Raw genomic sequence first — 24,538 nt, forward strand, 5'->3', positions numbered from 1 at the left:
CAGTCCCCGAGCCAGAACAATTAGACTCCAACCCGGGATCACATGCACCAAAGGCCAGCATGTTAGCCACGGAGGTGGACCTCACTAGTAGCAATAAAATGGACAATTAAAATGATTGGAACTAACGCTATATTTTATTTATTTCATTTTAATTTTTGCTTGTATTTTACCGTCACATTAACTCAGATAGATGTTCGGCACCGATGGGTTAAGAAAGCGATCGTGGCCTTAATTCAAGTACAGCCTGTTTGCTTGGTGTATAACTTGGAAGCCACGGAAAACTATGTTCATCGCTGCTAATGGTGAGGCTCGAATCTACCATCTCCCGATGCAAGCTAACCCTATGCAGCCTGTACCGCGCAGCCAGCTCGCTCACAATTCACACTTCAATTTACAATTTGCATCCAGAGTCAACTGCGGATAAAGTAATATAATGCAATTTTGCAACCATATTTATCAGGTGATCTCCGCAGTCGTTCTGCTTGATCTCAGGTGGAATTTTAAATTTCGAAGGACGGTGTGAGCGAAGGGAGGACTGCATCCGTGCAGAAACTCACGTCTGGTTTTGGGCGCATTATAACCGTTAATGACCACTAGGCACCAAAGTAGTGGGTTTCGCAAGATAACTATGGTTTTAGATGGCGTGGGGTGGGGGCTCCTTCCTAGGCAATTAGGTTTCAGACCTCGTCTATGTTACTTGCCACATTTGAACCAGTACCAGTTCGAGCAGTTCATGCGACAGAATAGCCTATCAGTTCTCCACTAAGTGAGCGATAAGATGGAATTAAGGTTACTCTGTCCACCGTCTTATATTTTGTTTGTTTTTCTCTTTCCACTCTTGTTTACTCTTGTTGTAACAACTTATTACAAGCTTATGAAGACAATCTGTTTTGTCACTTGAGCCTTTTAAGGATGAACTTACACTGCTATTGATGTTCTAATAAAGTACAGATTCTGTAAGAAAGTCGGGCGAAACTACCTTTACATCGATCTGTTTTCTAACACACTGCCCTACGGGAGTGAAAGCTGGGTGGACTCTGTATATTTTATAATTTGGAAATGATAGATATGAAGGTAACGTGAATTATTACTGGTACAATCAGGTGGGGACAATGGCACGAGGGCATTCAGAATGAGCAGATAATAGCTAAGTTATGAATGAACTCTAAGTATTAAGTTGTGCTTTGGTGGAAGGGTCGTGTGAGATGGATCGAGGTGGATAGGTTACTTAGGAGAATAACCGACGCGACCATAGAGGGTAAGAGAAGCAGAGGGAGACCAAGACTGGGATGGTTAGATTCAGTTTTCAATGATTTACAGATGATAGGTGTAGAAATAAACGAGACCTCAGGACTAATTGCAAATAAGTTCTTGGAGGCCCTTGATTAATTCTCAGTGGCTTGCAGACCAAGCGATGAAAGACTTAAGTCTATAATGAAGATAAAGTACAGATAATTGTCGGGTATCCAGTGCTTATTCTCTATTCTAACCTTTCTTATCATACAAATCGTCGTTTAAAGGTCCCATCTATAGCCTTTTCTGTGTCCTAAATAATTATAATTTGTACCGAGTATGGTGAGTTAAATCGATGTGGAATTCAAAAAGGAATGAAAATAGGAATCATCGGGCGAGTTGGCCGTGCGGTAAGGGGCACGCAGCAGTGAGCTTGCATACGGGAGATAGTGTGTTCGAACCCCACTGTCAGCAGCCCTGAAGATGGTTTTCCGCGGTTTCCCATTTTCACACCAGGCAACTGCTGGGGCTGTACCTTAATTAAGGCCATGGCCTCTTTCTTCCCACTCCTAGCACTTTCCCATCCCATTGTTACCAGAAGACCTATCTGTGTCTATGCGACGCAAAGGAAATCGTTAAAAAATTGTTAATGAAAGTTCGTAGCCTGTTTCCAGTCATTCGACCAGGTCCGGAATGGAATTAATGAAGCCCCATCTAGCGGCGAGAACAGGAATTGTGCCGGGTGCCGAAGCCTGCCCCACTCCTCTGGGACAATGATTAATGATTGACAGATTAAATGAAATAATATTGGAGTGCGTTGCTGAAATTAAAGGCGACAGGGAAAACCGGAGTACCCGCAGAATAATCTGCCCTGCCTCCGCTTTATCCAGCACAAATCTCACATGGAGTGACGTCGGAACCCAGCGGCGAGAGGCTGACACACTGTCACGTGAACCACTGAGGCTATTCAAAGAGGAATATGTCTTCGTTGCCGGGACAAAACCTCCTATGTGATAATATTTTTAGAGATATACTGACCCGCAGCACATACATTATGAAGAGCGAGAATGCCTTCACAATATTCACACAATATTGCACCTTAGATGGCAGAACCTTACCAGCCAAAGTTCTGAGCTAAAATATTTCACATAGGAGATTTTGTCCCGGCAGCGACGATGTTCTGAAAATGATGTACGTTATGTCTTTCTTTCCCATGCGTGCTATTTATTCCATTTCCCATGCTATTTTGTGTTTTTATTTCACTGCCTTGATCTCTTCGGTAGGACTAGCTAGTTAAAACAGTTCGAGATCCCAAGTTCCACCAAGGCACTGGTAGTGACTATGCTGGGTGTGGTTTACCCCTCGTTTGTAACATTTAAATGCGAATGAACGCTAGGATGATTCTATTTGAGGACTCAGAATGTCTCCCCAGCAGCAGCTTCTCAATATCAACAAGTTCACATATTTATAAAGGTATAACACAAACAGAGATCTTCCGAAGAGAGACCGCCAGCGTTTGTTTTCGTCTGTGCTTGGTAGAACGCTCCAAGCACAGTCACTGATGGTGGAGGCAATAATTTTAATAATAATAATAATAATAATAATAATAATAATAATAATAATAACAAATGGAAGTAATGGAAATGAAAATCACCGGGCGAGTTGGCCACTAACTACTTTTTTACGGTTTACGGAGACGAAGAGGTGCCGGAATTTTGTGCCGCAGGAGTTCTTTTATGTGCCAGTAAATTTACCGACACAGAGCTGACGTATTTGTGCACCTTCAAACACCATCGGACTGAGCCAGGATCGAACCTGCCAACTTGGGCTCAGAAAGCCAGAGCCTTAACCGTCTGAGCCGCTCAGCCCGGCCGGTGGTAGTAATAGTAGGAGGAGGAAGAGGAGGAGAATTCCTACCTAAAGGTCTATAATTCAATTCCTGGCTCGTCCAAAAATGTGAATCTCTGAGTTTGGAACAGGTATCACTCTGCAACCCAGGAGCTGTTGATATAAGGGAAAGTGTGAACGGTCGAGAAAGTCGAGCGATAAGTTTGAGATACCGGCACGCTGACCACGTGACATATCTGCAGGCAATTTGGCTGGGAGCAGTTATCTTTGTAGACCAACAGTCCTTAATGGTTTATTTGAACCACGGGATGACGGTGATAGTGGTGGTAGTTTAATTTTAGGGACTTAGTGCAACGCTGGTCATAAGTCTCGTGGGAACGAGTGTATCGGCACAGTTGATAACCTGCACTATTTTAAGGTCTAAAAAATTTAGTGTAATTTTAAATTATGTGGCAAAATGAAGTGAAGAGTGGCTTAGCTTCCACTGCGATTTCTGATACTGATGTCTGAAACCACCCTAAATTTTGTTAATTGGTAAATTCGTGGTCAAATCTCGCAAAGCTCTTTCATAGGAGATAAAGGAAAACAATAATAGCAGGACTCAAGAGGTATTCGAAACGAAAGCGAGAATCCAAAATGAACTAGTCATAAGCGCTCCCTAGTGAGCTTAAATCACTAATAATAATAATAGGGTCTAGAATTCAGACAGATCTCTCGGATTTCAAATAACTGGTTTTGTATTTGAATGACCAGAGAGATAACTACAAGCACGTGGGCCTCACAGTTCCGCAGAACGACCGAGTGCACCAGTTGGTGCAGGCGTACTGCGGGGCGAGACAAACACACTGGCTGCTCTCGGCATGGCTGAGTTTGGACTTAACACAACGAAAATATGCTTACATAGCTAACACTACTGTATGTAGCACTCAAAGAGGGATGGGTTTACCCGCCGGGTAGCAGCCCTGACTCTTCCCAAGGCTGTGATCCTGCAATCCGGTCAGGGAGTGGCAACATCCAACACTCCTCCGGATCTACCTTCAACTCTTCTTGTGTAGTGCTAATTCTATTTCCGGTTTTCTTAGCCGGTTTGTCGGCATTTGCTGTCTTTCTTCAACGCAAGGACTCGAAATTCGGGTATTCAGACGGTGATGATTCCTAGCCAGCCCAATTACGAAGATGAATACCATTTAACGTTTTCTCCCAAAGACAACTTGCAGGCAGTATATTTAAAAAATAAATCTCATATGCACCGAGTTGCGATACATTGCAAAAATAAATTCAGCGACATGGTAAGGAAGTTAGTATGTTTCTCGCCAAAAAATACAGTACGAGTAAATTCACATTAGTTAGAAAACAGCTGTACTCACAGTTCCATGATGAGGTACACCTTGTGCTTGTCTTCAAAGGTTTCCAGGAGTTGCACAATATTTGGATGTTTTAACCTGCAACAATCAAGAACACGAGTTAAATTAGAGGAAATAAACTAAATACAAAGAACATTGGGAGAATGAGGAACGATGTCACCTTGGGACAATTAATAAAACAGAATGCTTGTTAACAATTTTGTACATTTTTTTGAACAAAAAGATCATCTGCGGGTTAAAAACTTTTGTAGATTAACTCGATTAACCCAACCACTCATCAACTTAATAATTAAATTGAAGCTATGAATCGAGATTTAACAACAATTTTTCAACAAGACCACGTAGTTCAGTGACTTTAGAAAGAGCTCAGATTGTGGAGAAAAAAAGGTCAAAATACCATAGTCGTACGCTGAAAGAGGCAAGCGGAAAATATCGTATCTGATCTCTGAGCTCCGGATGTCCCGGTATTAGTTTAGTAGGATGCTAACATTGGCGATACTAATATTTAAATACTTACTTCCAAAATAAGTTAATTCGCGTTCACTGATATGGATATTTTTGCTAGTGGTTTTACGTCGAATTTACACTTGGTAGTTTTTCGGCGACGCAAGGAAGTGATAGGATTGGGATGGTAATGGTTGTGGCCTTAACTGAGGTACAGCCTCAGCATTTGCCTGATATGAAAATAGGGAAACCAGGAAAAACCATCTTCAGGGCTGCCGACATTGGAATTCGAACCTACCATCTCCCAAATGTACGCTCACAGCTACGCGACCAAAACCGCATGGCTAACTCACTCGGTAATAGGGATTTTAAAATGTTAAATAAATTAATATTATTTATAGTATATTGGACGCATATATTAGCCTTAGCACTTGAGGTGGAGTGGTCGATGTAGGACGGGCAAGGAGGCCCCTATTGTCAACACACAATCAGGTTCAACTTGCATCAGTATAACTCCACCTCCTAATCACGATATCTATTATAATGTGGCATCACCACAACACTGTTTTATGTACAATATGCACATAATTTTATTTGCATAGCCACTTACGGAGTTTTATAATTCGTTGCTTTGAACAACAGTTTTAACATACGATTTTAATTGGACTTCATGCTTCATATCATGTTCACACCGCATCATTTTAACATTGAAGATTGACAAGACGCTATCACGCCGCGTCACAGTATACAAAGACTTTGCAATTACTTATTTTAATGTGTCCTCGCCTTATTTTTAATGTTATGTATTTGTATTTGTGACTGAAGATGTCCTATAAGAGGACGAAACATGTTTCACGAGTGTAATTTAATGTAGTCTTTGTAATAAAGACAATTACAGTATTGTAAAGGTGGAATTATAAAATCTAAATTTTCACAAGTTGAGTTATTGGTTTCAAACAATTTATTTGAGGGGCCCAGTTTTGTTTCTTATAGGCGGACCCATATCATATTCGTTGCACTATTGATTTCATCCACCTGTAAGCGATCCCTTGCGACACAGACAGGTCTCATGCTGACGATGGGATAGGAAAGGACCAGGAGTGGAAATGAAGTAGCTGTGGCGTTAATTAAGGTATAGCACCAGCATTTGCCTGGTGTGAAAATGGGAAACCACGGAAAAACCATCTTCAGGGCTGCCGACAGTGGGATTCGAACCCACTATCTCCCGGAGCAAGCTCACAGCCGCGCGCCTCTAACCGTACGGCTAACTCGCCCGGTCTATAAATCTTAATGTCCCCATATAATGTATTAAAAATTATTCCACCAGGCGAGTTGGCCGTGCGCGTTGAGGCGCGTGGCTGTGAGCTTGCATCCGGGAGATAGTAGTTTCGAATCCCACTATCGGCAGCCCTGAAGATGGTTTTCCGTGGTTTCCCATTTTCACACCAGGTAAATGCTGGGGCTGTACCTTAATTAAGGCCACAGCCGCTTCCTTCCAACTCCTAGGCCTTTCCTATCCCATCATCGCCATAAGACCCATCTGTGTCGGTGCGACGTAAAGCCCCTAGCAAAAAAGTATTCCTTACCAGGCGAGTTGGTCGTGCGGTTAGGAGCGCGAAGTTGTGAGCATGCATTCGAAAAATAGTGGGTTCGAACCCCTCTGTCGGCAGCTCTGAAGATGGTTTTCCGCGGTTTCCCATTTTCACACCAGGCAAATGCTGGTGCTGTACCTTAATTAACGCCACAGCTACTTCATTTCCACTCCTGGTCCTTTCCTATCCCATCGTCAGCATAAGACCTGTCTGTGTCGGTGCGACGTAAAGCCACTTGCAAATTTAAAAAAAGTATTCCAATGAGCCGGACGTTCCGTTTGTTGAAGCAAGTTTTGCATAACGTGTGTCGAAAATAATTGAGACTGGATTTATTACATCCCAATGGACACGCTATTACGCGTAGTAAGTTGAAAAAAGAAAGATTTAATGACGTTCTACAATTCGTGCCCCCATTTACCATGTCTATTATCACAACTTGAAAACATCTGCACTGCGGTTTGCAGACACCATTCCTGTAAATGATGATGCTGATGGAGATTAATGCCATATATATGTTGTGAACTGTTTGAACACAGTTTGTATTGCAGTAACGGCGTATTCCACATGCTTCGCTTGTTTCGGGCAAGTGCGCCGAAACAAGAGTGGCCTAACCCACAACAAAACGGCCAATAAACCACTATTAATATTGACTACACGTATGCCCGACCACCTTACACAATACCACATTACCAAATCCAAGTACAATAGTATGCAAGATTCATACGTGTGTATTTAGTTTAACCCTCAAACACACGCGTATGGGGTGGAATCCACCCCAGGTCATTTTATTTCCTAGTGAAATGTACAAATAACTTTCCTGTGCTCACCCCGCTCTTGTACCTTTCTAGCTGGATCCCCGCAGAGAGAGTCATTCTTACATAATCTATCTTAAAATATCAAATTAATACAGTAATTCATATTTTACAATACAAGGATATGTGGGGTGGAAAGCACCCCCACGCGTGTGTCTGCGTCCTAAGATCTGGCGCGTGTGCTTGAGGGTTAAGTGTATATTTACTGTTCATATTTTGTATTCCAGTGTATTTGTAGCTGGCTGTTTGGTCTGGTACCTAAAGCCAATAAAGAAAAAACATACCACATTATTTATACAACAGTCACGTCTGCGTGCCTCAAATACTACCTTACACGCCAGTTTTTCAAACGCCCATATCTTCCGGTTGCCATTCCCACAAACCAGAGTAGTGATAGTTAGGCCACTATTGATTGGGCTAATAGACTAATTTAAGTGTAGTATTCTGCGTACCATGCAACAAAACTGAGCCTATCTGAGCTAGAGATCTTTAGAATTTCAAATGCAACAATCAGGGCAGATCCATGTGATGCGGATCTAAAGTGAGTACACCTGTTGTTATATCACTGCGATATTTCAGTATTTCATTCGGAATTACCTTCAATCCAAACTGCTGGGACAGGAATTTCTGAACATTTCCTTCCCTTCCTATACTACCGAGGTGCCTAGATGGAGAAAAATATTTAAGTTACAGAAATTACTAGACATATTTTAAAGGTTACAAAATGATAGTCACCTCAAGATCAAGTTGAGAGAAAATACAAGAGTGTACCTCACTCTCTATTCCCTGATTTCGGTTAAGTTCTTTCCACTTGTTTGAAATTTATATTTAAAGTTTGGAATTAACATTTGAGAAAATAAAAAGTTACATTACAAAAGATTTGAAACCTTCCTTTGGAGCTAGCTTTCAAATACTATCACACAGTTAAGCTGAAATTGCCATTACCTTGAACTGGCGGACCTCCCGAAGATGGACGAGGGAGTCTTTCCCCCTACCTCCCTTACGTACACACTCTACAGTGGAGCGATCACTAAGACAACATGGCTCTCACCAGCCCTCAGCTTTTATAGCGGAGAGGAAAGTTCCAGAAAACTCTGGGCCAAGGCCCTGACACACCCCCAATTCTTATTGGTTAATTTAATAAATTTCAGAAAGTATTGATTGGTAGATAAATAAATGTACAAAATTAGTCATTGGCCAACGTCTTAACTTGGCGGGAAGAGATAGATGTGTTAATTTTTGAACATCAAAAACGAACACTAAATATTCCAGTTTAGGAAACATTACACACAAAATTTATCTTGAATTTTAATAGTTCATCTTCACCCCAGAGGGCACGACATAAGTTGATAGTAGCGACATCTGTTGAGAAATGATCACACTATTTCCGAAATGAGTTTCAGATTTCCTGATCTAGATGGCCGCCTACAAGGCGCTAGTTTTAAATTCTCGGGGCAGGTGTACCTCCAGTACAAGTATTATTATTATTATTATTATTATTATTATTATTATTGATATTTGTGTTCATCCTTATATGATACAATTGTTTGTTCACATTTTAATTATTTTTTCTAACAAAGAAAATATTCTGAAGAAGATATTCCATTTCTACACATTTGTTATTTTGCCTTCCCCATCCAATCCTGAAGCCCTCCGTTTCATATACCCCTGTAACAGAAATGCGTAAAAGAGAGACGACTACAAACATGGTAATCATCTACGAGTACATACACCTTTCATAAAATAATATACTGGCGAGAAAAGGGAGAGAAAATTAGAGTTATTGAATGCCATATTTTTTCATGAAGTGACTACTTCATGTAGGGTGTCAAAGTATGTAAACAAGCAGTATATAGACTCCCATTGGCCAGTATCGGGAGATAATGGGTTCGAGCCCCACTGTCGGCAGCGCTGAAGATGGTTTTCCGTGGTTTCCCATTTTCACACCAGGCAAATGCCGGGGCTGTATCTTAATTAAGGCCACGGCCGCTTCCTTCCAAGTCCTAGGCCTTTCCTATCCCATCGTCGCCGTAAGGCATCTGTGTCGGTGAGACGTAAAGCAAATAGCAAAATAGACTCCCATTGGTTCCTAATAAACTAACAAAAAATTACAATTAGCGATCAGTAATGGGGAGTAGAGCTACCCTACCTGGACGTAGCGGGTGTTTACGTACTCTCAGTGGCCAATGCGAGAGAGATTAGTGTATATAAAAGATCTGGGGTTGGAATTTCTGAGCATGAGTATTATTTTATTATAAATATTAAATATATATATATATAGATATATTTATTGCTAGTTGCTTTACGTCGCACCGACACATATAGGTCTTATGGCGACGATGGGACAGGGAAGGGCTAGGAGTGGTAAGGAAGCGGCCGTGGCCTTAATTAAAGTACAGCCCCAGCATTTGCATTTGCCTGTGGGGTTCGAACCTACTATCTCCCGAATACTGGATACTGACCGCACTTAAGCGACTGCAGCTATCGAGCTCGGTAAAATATTAAATAATGAACTCGAATATTACACAGTCCTCAGTAAGAGTTGATTAGAGCTCTCGGCGATCAGTGTTTTTTCTTTTGACAGGCTATTAGCTTTTAAATTTCGGGTGATGGTACGTACGCCCTTAAAATCAGTCCATTTACAGTACAGTAACATATTCATTGATGGGGCCGACATGCTCTTCATTGTGGTCAACCATTAAGGATGATCAGATGTGTAAACACCGGGCGAGTTGGCCGTGCGATTAGGGGTGCGCAGTTGTCACCGTAAGACCTATCTGTGTTGGTGTGACGCTAAATAAATAAATAAATAAATAAATAAATAAATAAATAAATAAATATGTAAACACTCATGAAGAATGCATCACGCCACACATATGATCGCCCTGATTGGCATACCACACTCAAGGTATTCGCTTTTGATGTAGATGTCATGAACTTTTATGATTCATGCAGATAGTCTATCACCATTCGCTGCTCGTTGTGCAAATCAAATTTTGCTTGATAACTGTGAGAGGTCTGATGCTGGCCATTTTGTGAAAAGTAAAACTTACATAGGTTATCTTCCTATTCAGAGGCAGATGCTCTTCGCCTCACGAAAGGATTATCTTCCAGGCATCCTCCTGTGGATAATGATTTCCATGAGTAGCTTATAATGAGAATGCGAAATCAACCTTGTGTGGCTCTTTCAACGAAGTCAACAACATCGTATATTCCCGACTTCAAAATGGGATGGCTTCTTCGTAACCGTTCATCACGACGCCACAAGCATCGTATTTGTAAGCAAGAACATAAATTCATTTCAAAAGATAGCATCAGATAGATCCATATATTGGAGAACCGAGCACAGATTGCAGAGACTTCGTTTTAATCAAAAACACGCTGCACAACCTCAGAACTAATTTGCTTTGAAGAGAGGGGAATAATATCGTGTGAATTACGAAGTTACGGCTAGATGTACATCTGACACCCTGAGTGTAAGCATGAAATATAGGGCAGTTGTTGGGTTTCCCGGTGAGTGGATTCCAGTATGAATGCAGTCAGGTAGTGCTGCGTTGTTAGACGGGCAATATCCAACAGTACGACATCAGAAAGTTAGACAATGAATAGTTTCGGCTTTGTCCATGAACGGATTGCTCATGTTTATTCCCAACGAAAGCAGGATGGCATGTCCCCAAAATCTAAGATGTACCGTATTTGGGAGCAACGTCAAGTGCTTTTGTAGTCTAAATATCAGGCTGAACATTCCAGTATTTGTAAGAAAATCGAAGAAGTCAAGGGTGAAGTGCAGCGAAAACAGCCACCCGTCAATACACTGCACTACAGGGCTGTGAAGAATTCTTTTACGTGCCGGTAAATCTACCACGTGGGAATCAAATACGTATTGGTAGACTTAACGACACGTAAAAGAACTCCCGCGGGACAACATTCCGGTACCTCGGCATCAACGAAAACCGTAGAAGTAGTTTGTGGGATGTAAAACCCTTATTATTATTATTATTATTATTATTATTATTATTATTATTGCTCTGAAGACAGATTAAGTAGGTCTACATTCAAGAAAGCTGATAAGCCTACACGGGCATGAAATCAATGTCTCAGAGAGGTGGTGTTATTTGAACGACCTTCTCAGGTACACAATTTTTATTGTGTAATTTTAATATCTGAAACATAACTTTTCACAAGGTAAGGAAGAAGTTTTCTCAGTCAAGGAATCTTAATTTTATGGCACTACTCTAATCCTCCATCTTTCTAAAACGAAGGAATTTTAAAATGTGGGTCAAGTCATCTAGAGAGAAAACATGGACATTCTGAGGCCCATGGGGAAGTGGAAGTTTCCACAGTTCGAAGCCTCGGCACTGAACAGGAAACAGTGGTTACAGTAGCCGTATGGCAGGCTAATTTAGTCCCTGATAATATGTTCGTCATTTCTAGAGTACGCGTGAGTGAATCTCAGGGTCCTGTACATCTTCAGAAGTTGAAATTATGTTCACTTCTTGACAGGAAATGGAACCTACGTCCTCCAGAATGAACCGAGTGCGCTTTTACCCTCTCGGCTATGCAGCCGCCTATATGAACTTACTATGTACCGATATTAAATTATTAAAATTCTTCCATGACATATGTAACTGAAATAATTGTTAAGATACGTTACAAACGAAAGAACGCAAGAATATGTACCTTCAAAAATCATAGAATCATGGAAACCAACAAAGCAACGGTGCAGCATTCGAATATTTGTAAATGGTAATAAACACAGAAAAGAAACTTTCAGTTAGTGGAAAATATATTCTGGATACATTCCTAGAAATCACTGGTTGATTTGAAACTATCTTGGATGCATGATGAACAGACCACACTACACCTAGTAATCTGCAGGCTTTCGGGCTGAGCAATGGTCGCTTGGAAGGCCAAAGTCCTTCGGGGTTGTTGCGCCATGAGATCTGGTTTGGGCATGATGAAAACAATAATATTTTTTTACTTTCCACTAACTACTTTTCAGAGACGCCGAGGTGCGGGAATTTTGTCCTACAGGAGTTCTTTTACATGTCAGTAAATCTACCAACATGAGGCTCACGTATTTGAGCATCTTCAAACATCACCGGATTGAGCCAGGATCGAACCTGCCAAGCTGGGGTCAGAAGGCCAGCGCCTCAACCTTCTGAGCCACTCAGCCCGGCATGAAGAAAACACTATGAACAAAGTTATTATTTTAAAAACTCATCATACTTTGGATTACGTTTATAATGAAACTCAAAGCGATAAGCTAGCCAACGTTTTCAGTGAATATTCAAGTTCCACCTCTATACGACACCACAAGTAATGATGAATATTACATTAACAGTGTAAAAATATTAGAACCGTAGTTTTTATCCTCGCAGCCCTCGGTTCGATTTAAGGCTCTTTCAGGAACTTAAGACTAGTTAGGACTGGAATAGTTGAGAAGGTAGTAAAAATTCGTCTTAGTTATCTCCAGAAGTGTTTCTTCACCGTGGATTACGATGATGATAATGATGAATGCTAATTTAAGAAGCTAAACATCGAGGCCAACGGCTTCTTTCCATGATTTCTTTACTGGAACTTCAGATGAACGCTGGAATGGTACCTTACATACTAGCCACTCCATTCCCAATCTTTCAAGTACATACACGTGCACAGACACTACCATAACACAGGTTATTATATGGACTTCACGCACTCTAAATACATAGGACTGATGATCAAGATATCCCAAGCCTCTTACACGAAGAAACAAACTAGAACAATCCTGACATCATGCAAGGCAAGCCGTAGTTTCACTCACACTGCCCTCTTTGTCACCTTGGCAGAGTTTTGTGCTCATAACATCCAATGATCTTCCTACCAGCATGGCACTACTCTAATCCTCAACATATGGTCTGAAATCTAAACAATGAATTTGTTCCCACGATGCATGCGTGACGCAGAATTGTCACAAGGAGTGTACACAAAATATATTGACGGCGAGAGAACTCTGCCGCTTCCCTGAATTACTCTACCAGTACCTATCTACGACTCATATCATGGAAGGACTATAGAAATAGAATAGAATAGAATAGAATATAACACTCCCCTCTCCAAGTTACGGATCGCTAGAAACTTAGAGAGTGACGACTACTACTACTACTACTACTACTACTACTACTACTACTACTACTGAGCGAGTTGGCCTTGCGGTTAGGGTCGCGTAGCTGTGAGCTTGCTTTCGGAAGACAGTGGGCTCGAATCCCACCGTCGGCAGCCGTGAAGATGGTTTTCCGTGGTTTCCCATTTTCACACCGGGCAAATGCTGGGGCTGTACCTTCATTAAGGCCACGGACGCTATCACCATCGAGACCCCAGTTTCTGGGAACACGAGATCGCAGGGCATCCAATATCAATTGACAAAACAAGGAAACTAGTACGTGATGACAACAGTCTGCTTTAGTGCTTCGCGAATCAAAAATCCACTCAGATAATAAGAGAATTTTCTCACTTCGAACAAAATGTAAGGAAGTACATCCGACGTAAGGGGACATTTGCTGATTAAAATTACCGTAAGTTACATAACGCTCCACACTGCCAAAACCTTGCCTGTGACAATACATTCTCGGGGTGTAAAACAACCTGCCGTTCGATCGATCGATCACTCGCCCACACTCACAATCCTCTTAGGACTGTAAACTGGTCGTGAACGGATTAAGTACTTAACGTTAGCAATGAGAGGACGTTAAGCAGAAATTCCTTAGTTCTTGGAATCAAAGAGAGGAGGAGTCTGGTTTGTTATCCAACGATCCTGATGGGGAAGCACCATACTTGAAGTCCTACTTCTAGGGACACTGTACCCGACACTTCGGACGGACGAATAGAAACATTCTCGTTAAGGTTCTTTCAGTTTATGGATTAATCGGGAGATAGTGGGTTCGAGCCCCACTGTCGGCAGCCCTGAAGATGGTTTTCCGTGGTTTCCCATTTTCACACCAGGCAAATGCCGGGGCTGTACCTTGAATAAGGCCATGGCCGCTTCCTTCTACTTCCTAGGCCTTTCCTATCCCATCGTCGCCAAAGACCTATCTGTGTCGGTGTGACGTAAAACAAATAGCAAAAGAAAAGTTTATGGATTACAACGCTAAGGTTAACTTCCCCTCAAAAATGCTTCGTATGCCACACGTGTCTGCAACATTTCTGCAACCGAACAGTTCATCTCGAAATCTGTACCATTTGAAGACTATCCTGAGAGTCTTGAGTGACTCATTCGGTCGAGCGCTGGTATTCTGAGACCAGGTTGGTGCGTTTGATCCCGGCTCAGTCCGGTGGTATTTGAAGATGCTCAAATACACAAGATTTGCCGTCACGTAGATGAACTCCTACAGGAGAAATTTCTGGCACCTCGGAGTCTCTGAAAATTGTAAATGGGGTTAGTGACACTTAAAACCAGTAACATTAAAATGACCATTCCTACAGTGTTTTTACCTTTACGTAGACTCTACAACATTACTTTTATCAATAATATACAGAGTGTTTCAGTAAATAATATACAGGGTGTTTCAGTAAATACCAAGTGGAAAAAATAAAACTGGGCCAGAAAATATTTATAAGACAGATGCGGAATCGACCCTCGTTAATGAACAGGAGAACTGCACATCACAGGAATTCTGGAAACCGTGATTTCGATGTACCAATCGGTTGTCAAATGTTAGCGCGTACGCATATCCCGCGTGCTCTGTCCCGAGTACGTCGAGGTAACATTACATGTGAGTGAGTGAGTGAGTGAGAGGAGCAGACTTATTTAGTGACAGGTTGAATGCAACATAAAATGGTGCTCGCGATCAAACAGCGTGTGTTCATTGTCGAGTGTTATGCGAAGCACGATCCGTGGAAAACCTGTGCGGAACTGTTTGCGCAGGTGTGTTTTGGTAAAACCTCCAGCGAAGTCTGCAAAGCAATGAAGACGGCGCTAAACGGGCTCTGTAGCGAATAAAAACCGTAAATATCTGAAAAGAGTTCGAATACAAGAAAATATTGTTCGAGTGAAGGAAAGTCTGGAACGAAGTTCGACGAAATCTCAACGCAGATTATCTGTGCAAGTAGGAAGTAACAGATCGTTGTGTCGAAACAAGGAGGATCTGCATCTGTATCCTTACAAATGTATTGTTAGGCATGTGTTAATGATGATGCTTGTTGTTTAAAGGGGCCTAACATCTAGGTCATCGGCCCCTAATGGTACGAAATGTAATGACAATTTAAAAGTCCAAATTCATCCACTGACCAGAATTGAAAACGTGATGACGAAGAATGAATGAGTGAATATGAATTTAAAACAATTAGTGGATCCGACCCGCAATGCCCTACTTTCCCAAAAACTATCGCAAAACAACAGTATTACTGACCAAAGGACTGCTTTTAAAGTACGATTCTGAATCGATGATGCTTGTTGTCTAAAGGGGTCCGAAATCCAGGTCATCGGCCCCTCATAATGGTACTTACCGCTAGTGAAGTAGAACCATGGCATTTGTCATGTTGCGGTACTAATCAAAAGTAGACCGAGCGAGTTGGCCGTGCGCGTAGAGGCGCGCGGCTGTGAGCTTGCATCCGGGAGATAGTAGGTTCGAGCCCCACTATCGGCAGCCCTGAAGATGGTTTTCCGTGGTTTCCCATTTTCACACCAGGCAAATGCTGGGGCTGTACCTTAATTAAGGCCACGGCCGCTTCCTTCCAACTCCTAGGCCTTTCCTATCCCATCGTCGCCATAAGACCTGTCTGTGTCGGTGCGACGTAAAGCCCCTAACAAAAAAAAATCAAAAGTAGCGTAGACTCGCGGTATTCCACACATTATGGTGCTACTCACAGGTTATGTAAAACTCACATGTAACGCACATTGCGGCGCCACATACAGGCAACGCAAACCTATGGTGTTCCTCACATAGGTGTGCTAATCACAGGGACTCTTACTATCCCGTCAAGTTCCTTACATACAGTAGTGGGTACTAATCACAGGCAACGCCCAGACCCGTGGTGTTTCTCGTAGTGTTCTACATGTAGTGGTACTAATCACGGGTACTGTAAAACCCATCCTGATTCACACTCTGTTGTTACTAATCACAAACCTATTTTGTACCTAACATAGTGGTATTACTCGCAAGTAAAGGCGACCCATGGTGTTCCCCGCGTGGTGGTACTAATTACAAGTAGGCTCATGGTTCTAATTCGATCATCCCTTGGTCGCCCCATTTCGTTGCCTCTTACGACAGGCAGGGGATACCGTGGTGTATTCATCTGCGTCCCCCACACATAGAGGGTTGTGTGTTTGGTCCGCGAGAGCTAGTTCGCACATGTCTGCCGGCAAGCTGGTTAGGACCCCCCTATACGCGCCACGTGAGAGTATCACCTCACCCCCTGCTACGCCAGCCTAGTAGGTTCGAGGGTTATGCATGTGTTGAAGTGTCCAGACGAACCTTCGCGTGTTGTCTTCTACCAGTGGTTTCTGAGTGAAGTGGAGTCAGGACTTTTGGACCCTCAGTTTTTCATTTCCTGAAGATGGTTTTCCGTGGTTTCCCATTTTCACACCAGGCAAATGCTGGGGCTGTACCTTAATTAAGGCCACGGCCGCTTCCTTCCAACTCCCAGGCCTTTCCTATCCCATCGTCGCCATAAGACCTATCTGTGTCGGTGCGACGTAAAGCCCCTAGCAAAAAAAAGTTTTTCATTTCTTCAGATGGGGCCTGTTTCAACCTGACAGGGTATGTGAACATGCGCAAATATGCATCAGAAAATCCCCGGCAGTGCCTACGTCGAAAAGCCATTGTGGCTGTTGTTCGTATCGTAACACGATTCTTTCAATAAACTGTTAATGCTAACCTGTATGTCCAGATACTGTTTAATCTATATTTGGATCAACTCACAGAAGATGAAGGAATCTATCAATATTTTCAGCAAGACAGAGCAACAGCACACACCACCTTGACCATCTTATAACGAGTTAATCAGGTGTTCGGTGAGGAGAGGTCAATCATCAGAGGGAGTGCATCAACTGGTTACCTCGATCGCCGGATGTCCTTCCCCACCCCCACCCCCCGGTGATTCTTACCCGTAGGGCAAATTGAAGGGTCAGGTGTACTCCCATAACCCTCACAAACTGGAAGAGCTAAAGCAGAACGTTGAAAACGATATTGCTGCTCTGCCTCAGGCCGAGTTGCTATGCGTGTCTCACGTTTTGATAGATCGAGCACAGCGCTGTAACGGCGTCAACGGTGGCCAGTTCTAGCATCTTCTGCCACGTTCATTAGGAAGGAACAACCCCACGTTAGTCTTATTGTAAATATTTTCTGAGCCAGTTTTATTTTTCCCACCATGTACTTCGATGGGCAGTAGATCATGTGTGCAATGTGTGTGGAATTTCAGCTACTGCATGGGTCGCGTACCCCACTTTGTAAAAAGAAATCAGGGACACAAATGACTTATATTTATTGGTGCAAAAATATTCCATAATGAGCAACAGTTCAATACAAAGGGCTTATCAATGCACAAACCTTCGTCCCTTGAAACCGTTCATAGTAAATTATAAAAAATCCCACCACTAACTTCAAAGTAATGTTCAGCTCTCTTCCAGTAGCAGGCGTAATTCTTTGGAGAAGTCTTGCACCAATTCGTCTCTTGTGTACACTTTTTCTGTGTAGACTTCGCTTTTCATCCATCTCAAAGAAAAAGGAAATAATGGAATAACATCTGGGGACCGTGGTGGCGAAATTAAACGTATCAATGAATAATCTGTGCCTCTTTAATAAATTTGTAAGGTTGTTCATATGCGTACTATACAAACAGCTGTAAACAAACACACACACACATATACAGCTAATTGGACATATGTTTATGATCTTTGAGGAAGTCCACGTTACCGTCTCCCAAAGTATTTACTATTCTTCCAGAAACACCTTATACATGAGACTGCCTAGCCGCGCGGGTAAATGTACGCCCGGTTCACCAAGAAGGGCGCGGTTTCGATTTCTCTAAGTCAGAATGTCGAGAGATTTAGAAACGTTCCTTCCACCTCTGAAGATTCACATGCTTCTCAATTCCAATCAAAGAGCAGGGCCAGCGTCATTTTTCCTTTTCTTAAGTGAAAACACACGCAATTTGTAGGCAACACTGTAACTCAATCTTTCCGCTGTTCACCACTTACGCAGCCAATCGTATGGTCACTTGAGGAGCAACCTCGATGAAGTCACTCTTCTGGTATTCTCCGGGTCACCTTTTGAACAAACTAAAACGGAAGTAACATCATTACCTTCTCGCACTCGCCTCACCCGCGTCTTCCCCTGACCTTCACCCTCATTTCCACTTTAATCTGCTTAAAAGGTGGCCCGGACAATGGTGACTTCGGTGCTGTGTGTGTTGCCAGTATCTAGTTATGTTCATGGAGCGAGAGATTAGACGAGCAGCAAGGAAAAGGTTTTTTGTGGATGTTATACTGTACACAGTAATAAATAATTTACAAGATTGTGGCCGACTGCAATCAGACTACGACTATGTTGTGAGATGGGACGGCAGACAATGGTGGTGTTACGTGCTCGAGTGACCGCCAGCCTTGTCGCAGCCCCTTCGGTATTACCTGAAAGGGGATGACTAAGCCAGCTCGGGGAACTTCCCAGCCCACCCGAGGACATGTCACGGCCCTTCCTCTATCGTTCCCTTCATCTTGTTTCTCCGTGCGATATCTGGAATATACGACGGGAAGGTTCGATTTCCAGCCGAACCGTGAATGTTCTAGTGGCCCAACATTGAGGTATAAAAACAAGGCTCTTGCAAGCGACTGTGTGTTCGTGTAATTCTGTGGACTAAGGATCGCTGTGAACCAGCGAGGAAACACGCTATCGTGAGTGCGAGGATAAATGGACCTGTGTTATGTTCGCTGTTGTGAGTATCATCCTGTTCTTGAATACTGTTGAGCTGTTTAGTTGTTCGCTGCATGTGACTGTGTGAATTACTGGACTATCTGTGGAGTCGAACCAACGAACAGGCGTCGTGCGTCGAGTGACCCGTAGCCTTGTGTTCAGATCCAGCTGCCCACACACAACTGCTGCGTGAGGTGGCTGGACTTGGTGAAAGTGAAAGTAAGGGTTAAGCGTCCGCAGGTATAACAACGGGCTGGACCCGTGCTGCGCCATAAGGAAGAGGGACTTGTGAATAGACTTGTAATTAGTAAGTATGACCATTCATAACTGGTTAGAATTGTGTATGTTTAAATGCGCGTGTGTGCTTTTATTGGGTCATAATGAAAAATTAGAGTAATGAAGCAGACGAAGTTTTATTCGTAACAGTATGATGATGAACGTCGTGCAAAGTCAGGTTGTGAGTTTCATAACGAAGAAAAGTCTTCTCAGTTTTAATTACTGCGTTGAAGTAGTGGAAGCTGCTTTTGTGGATCACTGGAAACACTTAGGTGTTGCTACTGTATCAAGAATGATCATTGGAGCAACCATATAAACGGGATTGTAAAGAAAGGTGACATCTCTCCACATAGTTATGAGGGTATTTTGGAGTTGTTGTAAGGATGTAAACGTGAGGACATAAGTCCCTGGAAAGACCATAATTAGAGTATGGTTCCAGTGTATGGGACCCTCACCATGATTATTTGATTCGAGAACTGAAAGAAATCTAAAGAAAAGCAGCTCGATTTGTTCTGGAAGATTTCAGACATTACGAAAATATTGCAAAGTTTGGGCTGGGAAGACTTGGGAGTAAGGAGACCAGCTGCTTGACTAAGTGGCATGTTACGAGCTGTCAATGGAGAGATGGTGCGGAATGACGTAAGTAGGCGTATAAGTTTAAGCGGTATTCTTACGAAGTAGGAAAGACCACCATATGAAAGTAAAGTTGGAATTCAAGAGGACAGACTGGGATAAATACTTTCTTTAATAGGAGAAGAGTTAGGTATTGGAGTACTTTTACCGAGGGGGATGCTCAATACATTTCCAAATTCTCTTAAATTATTTAAGAAAAACTAGGTAAACAAGAAATACGGAATTTGCCACCTGCCGTAAATGCAGATCAGTGGTGATTGATTGATTGATTGATTGATTGAACTACTTATAAACTTATTCCCGAGCACAACTGTACCCATAAGAGTGATCGTCTCTAACGGCCAGTTGGTCATCCTTTATCCTTCAGTTTCTTTACCCATCGCGGAAACGCCCATTAATTTTTTTAGAACTGGACGATGAAACGGTGTTAATAGTTTATGCGAGTATCAAAGTTGGACCCCCCCAAAAGACGTTTATGTAAGACCCCCTAAAATCATTATCATCCTCCTCCTCATCAAATGAGAAGGAGAACCAGAGAGGGAGAACATTGCGACTTCTATCTTTTAGGAATTTGTTTTCGGCAGAAGCTAGCCTTCTTCAGTTCTTCCTTTGTTTGCACTCTAGTTAGTTACATTAGTTTCTTTTTTCTTTTGCTGGTGGTTTAACGTCGCACTCACAATCGAAGGTTTTCGGCGACGCAAGGATGGGAAAGGGCCAGGATTGGGAAGGTAGCGGCCGTGCCCTAATTAAGGTACAACCCCAGCATATTCCTGGCGTGGTAATGGACAACCACGAAAAAGCATTCAGGGCTGCCAATTGTGGGATTGGAACCCACCATCTCCCGAATGCAAGCTCACAGTTACACGAACCTAACCTCACACCCAATTTGCTCGGTAACATTAGTTAACCTGAAAACATTAAGAAACTAAGCATTTTACGGTGGCAACATACTGCTGACAGCAGTTGAGGAGGGGCAAAATTCGGGCTCCCCGGCGTGTCTAAAAATCGTAGAAGTAGCTTGGATTAAGGTAACATGAATCACGACGTCAATAACGCCCTAATAACTAATTTTCCGTACAATTTTGAGAGATGTCGAGGACCTGGAATTTTGTTCAACAGGAGTTCTTTTACGTGCCAGTAAATCTTCAAATACCACCGATCTGAGTAGGCATCGAATTCGCCAACTTAGCCACTCAGCCTAGCTACACTGAATACTATATGGAAATTCGCAGCCTGTTTCCAGTCATTCGACCGGGTCAGGAATGGAATGAATGAAGCCCCCATCTAGCGGCGAGGATAGGAATTATGCCGGCTGCCGAAGCTTGTCGCACTCCTCTGGGGCAATGATCAATGAATGACAGATGAAATTAAATGATATTAGAGAGTGTTGCTGGAATGAATTATGACGGGAAAAAGCGGAGTACCCGGAGGAAAACCTGACCCGCCTCCGCTTTTTCCAGCACAAATCTCACATGGAGTGACCGGGATTTGAACCACGGAACTCAGCGGACCGAACACTATACAGATACCTTAAGTGGACAGATGTGCAGGCTTCTTACTGCACATCAAACACTCGTACAAACCGTTTGGTGTCGGGCCTACTTAGTTGTCAATTTTTCATTCTTATTATATGGCGAAGGTTCAACAACCTTTTCCCATTGTTCCATTAAGAACAGTCATTTTATCAACAAGCTTCTCGGATGTAAAGAAATAACTCCTTGTAAAATGATTTCTATTTAATACAGGATCTTTAATAACGCAATTAACTGCAGAATTTGGAATAGAATTTAATCAACCGTTTCCGCTTGATGGCTGAGATTCATTTCAGCACCCACATAAGATCACATGGTCGGATCACCTTCACAAGCTCATGTTCCTGATACACTACATCAGCCACCAACAAATTAATCTTAATTACCGTCCTTTGTTGTTCCTAGGTATTCCATCACAGTATAATGGTGAACATTTAATCCTGACAAATACAGCGTTAAAACACAAGGTGAGAATCCTTTGTCTTCACGTTCAGACGACGAGCGATGAGAATCTCGTGAGGGTATCTTAAGCACATACCAAAACGGAAGCATACAATAGAAATGTTATGTGTGTATAAGGAAATTTCAAAAACCGATGGTGGCTCCATGATGTGGCGTACATGTGGGTTACTCAACTACTTGTCCACCTTCAAAACAAAGCAAAGTCACCTCCGTACAGGCCATGAAGGCCCTTGGAGGAGTGGAAGGTAAAGACTTCCACGATTGTTAACCTCGGCACGTGATGGGGTAGAGTGGTTATCTCTACGGCCCCCAGGAATTAACCTGGTACTCATTTTTTGTGTAGGCTGAGTGAACCTCAAGGCCATATGCACCTCCGGAAGTGGAAATCTCGTTTGTTAAATTTTACGACTTCCTGACGGGGATTCGAACCCACGGCCTTCCTGGCGAACCGAGCACGCCTTTACCGCCTCGGCCAGGCAGCCCCTTGTCCACCTTCAATAGGCCTATATATATGCTATTTGCTTTACGTCGCACCGACACAGATAGGTCTTATGGCGACGATGGGATAGGAAAGGCTTAGGAATGGGAAGGAAGGGGTCGTGACCTTAATTACGGTACAGCCTCAGCATTTGTCTGGTGTGAAAATGGGAAACCACGGAATACCATCTTCAGGACTGCCGGTCCCTCAATATCTTCTGATCCGTTAAAAATATAGACATTCTGTTTCCAGATTCTTAAATTGTATTACCGGGCTGAGTGGCTCAGACGGTTGGCCTTCTGACCTCAGCTTGCCAGGTTCGATCCTGGCTCAGTCCGGTGGTATTTGAGGTGCTCAAATACGTCAGCCTTTTGTCGGTAGACTTACTGTCACGAAAAATAACTCCTCCGGGACAAAATTCCGGAACCTCGGCGTCTCCGAAAACCGTCATAAGTAGTTAGTGGGACGTAAAAGCAATCACATTATTATTATTCTTATTATTATTATTATTATTATTATTGCGAGGCTCACCACGTACACAATTACCGAGAACATGATAGCAACTTTGTTTTTAAATGGGACTATACTAAATTCAGCCAATAGGATAACTAGGAATCGAGCGACAAGTTCAGTAATGTGCCTATTTCGCAAATAGGCACAAGTTCAGTAATGTGCCTATTTCGCAAATAGGACGAGTACTTTTGGAGATATTAAACGGCTTCATATTTGTAGGCATTAAACAGGATAATAATGGCGTGTGGCCTCCGGAGAGGCCTGGTGCAGGTCTTTATTCTAGTAGGCGGCCTATTAGGCGACCTGCATATCTGTGCAGATGAAAATAAGGGCCCTACCTAGGATGATTTCTAATGTTGAATACGCCACACACACCCACCCCCCGAGCCATTGGAATTAACCAATTAAGGTTAAAATCCCCGACCCGGCCGGGAATCGAACCCGGGCCCCTCTGAACCGAAGGCCAGTACGCTGACCATTCAGCCAACGAGTCTGACATTAAAGAGGAAGCGATGCACCACTCGCTGTGATTAGAGGGCATGCTGCGTGTCTCACGCCGCGGCGCCGCGTGGATGAACACTCCTACATCCCCTTTATCTTGAGCAGGCCCGTAGAAACAACAGTATGATGTACAGAGTTTCGGAGCTACAAAACGTTATTTTTTTTTTTTTTCATTAACGCTGAATTGGAAATGGACGATATAACACAGTGACATTGAAATACTTCAAATGTTTTATTGTCCCTGTCATGTAAATGTAATCAACAACTTCAAAATCCAATGAATGACATGGTTATTGGAAAGAATGGATGCAAATATTAACGGAGAATGTTATTGTTGGACTGTTGTCTCCTCCTTCAAGACAACATGTAAGGTCGATGTACTGTACCTTCGCAAGAGTCACTGGTCGAGTTGGAAATTAATACCGCTGGTATGCTAGCATAAGGCGGATGTTCAGAAAAAATGGTTCATGTATATTTATTTATAGAAACATTATTTTGTTCCCCCAATTTTCAACCACTTCCATCGCACAGGGAAATGTACAGTCGCTCAAAAAGTGGCCAAGTGCATGGTATTATTGAAGTCTCTTCCACGCACAAACTATCTCCCTTGGTTTCCTAAAGTAAACACACGTTCGAATCAACCGAAAGAGATGGTTTAACAGAAGCGCAGATATGCTGAGAGAGATAAAACATCCTGCGCTCAACCATTTTATCACCGAACTCGATAGCTGCAGTCGCTTAAGTGCGGCCAGTATACAGTATTCGGGAGATAGTAGGTTCGAACCCCACTGTCGGCAGCCCTGAAAATGGTTTTCCGTGGTTTCCCATTTTCACACCAGGCAAATGCTGGGGCTGTACCTTAATTAAGGCCACAGCCGCTTCCTTCCCGCTTCTAGCCCTTCCCTGTCCCATCGTCGCCATAAGACCTATCTGTGTCGGTGCGACGTAAAGCAACTAGCAAA

At 42.8% G+C, this 24,538-nt stretch overlaps 1 protein-coding gene across 4 annotated transcripts in view; it reads right to left on the minus strand.

Annotated features, from left to right (window-relative positions):
• CaMKI (Calcium/calmodulin-dependent protein kinase I) overlaps nt 1–24,538 on the minus strand; it is a 1,265,700-nt gene that overhangs the window by 309,580 nt on the left and 931,582 nt on the right. For all 4 annotated transcript variants that reach the window (XM_067141330.2, XM_067141331.2, XM_067141328.2 and 1 more), the window contains one exon: nt 4,449–4,523. In XM_067141330.2, the coding sequence (XP_066997431.1) occupies nt 4,449–4,523 (75 nt within the window). The remainder of the gene's footprint in view (nt 1–4,448; nt 4,524–24,538) is intronic.

Source organism: Anabrus simplex, chromosome 2 (genome assembly GCF_040414725.1).
Source record: "Anabrus simplex isolate iqAnaSimp1 chromosome 2, ASM4041472v1, whole genome shotgun sequence".
In the NCBI taxonomy this organism is placed as follows: domain Eukaryota; kingdom Metazoa; phylum Arthropoda; class Insecta; order Orthoptera; family Tettigoniidae; genus Anabrus; species Anabrus simplex.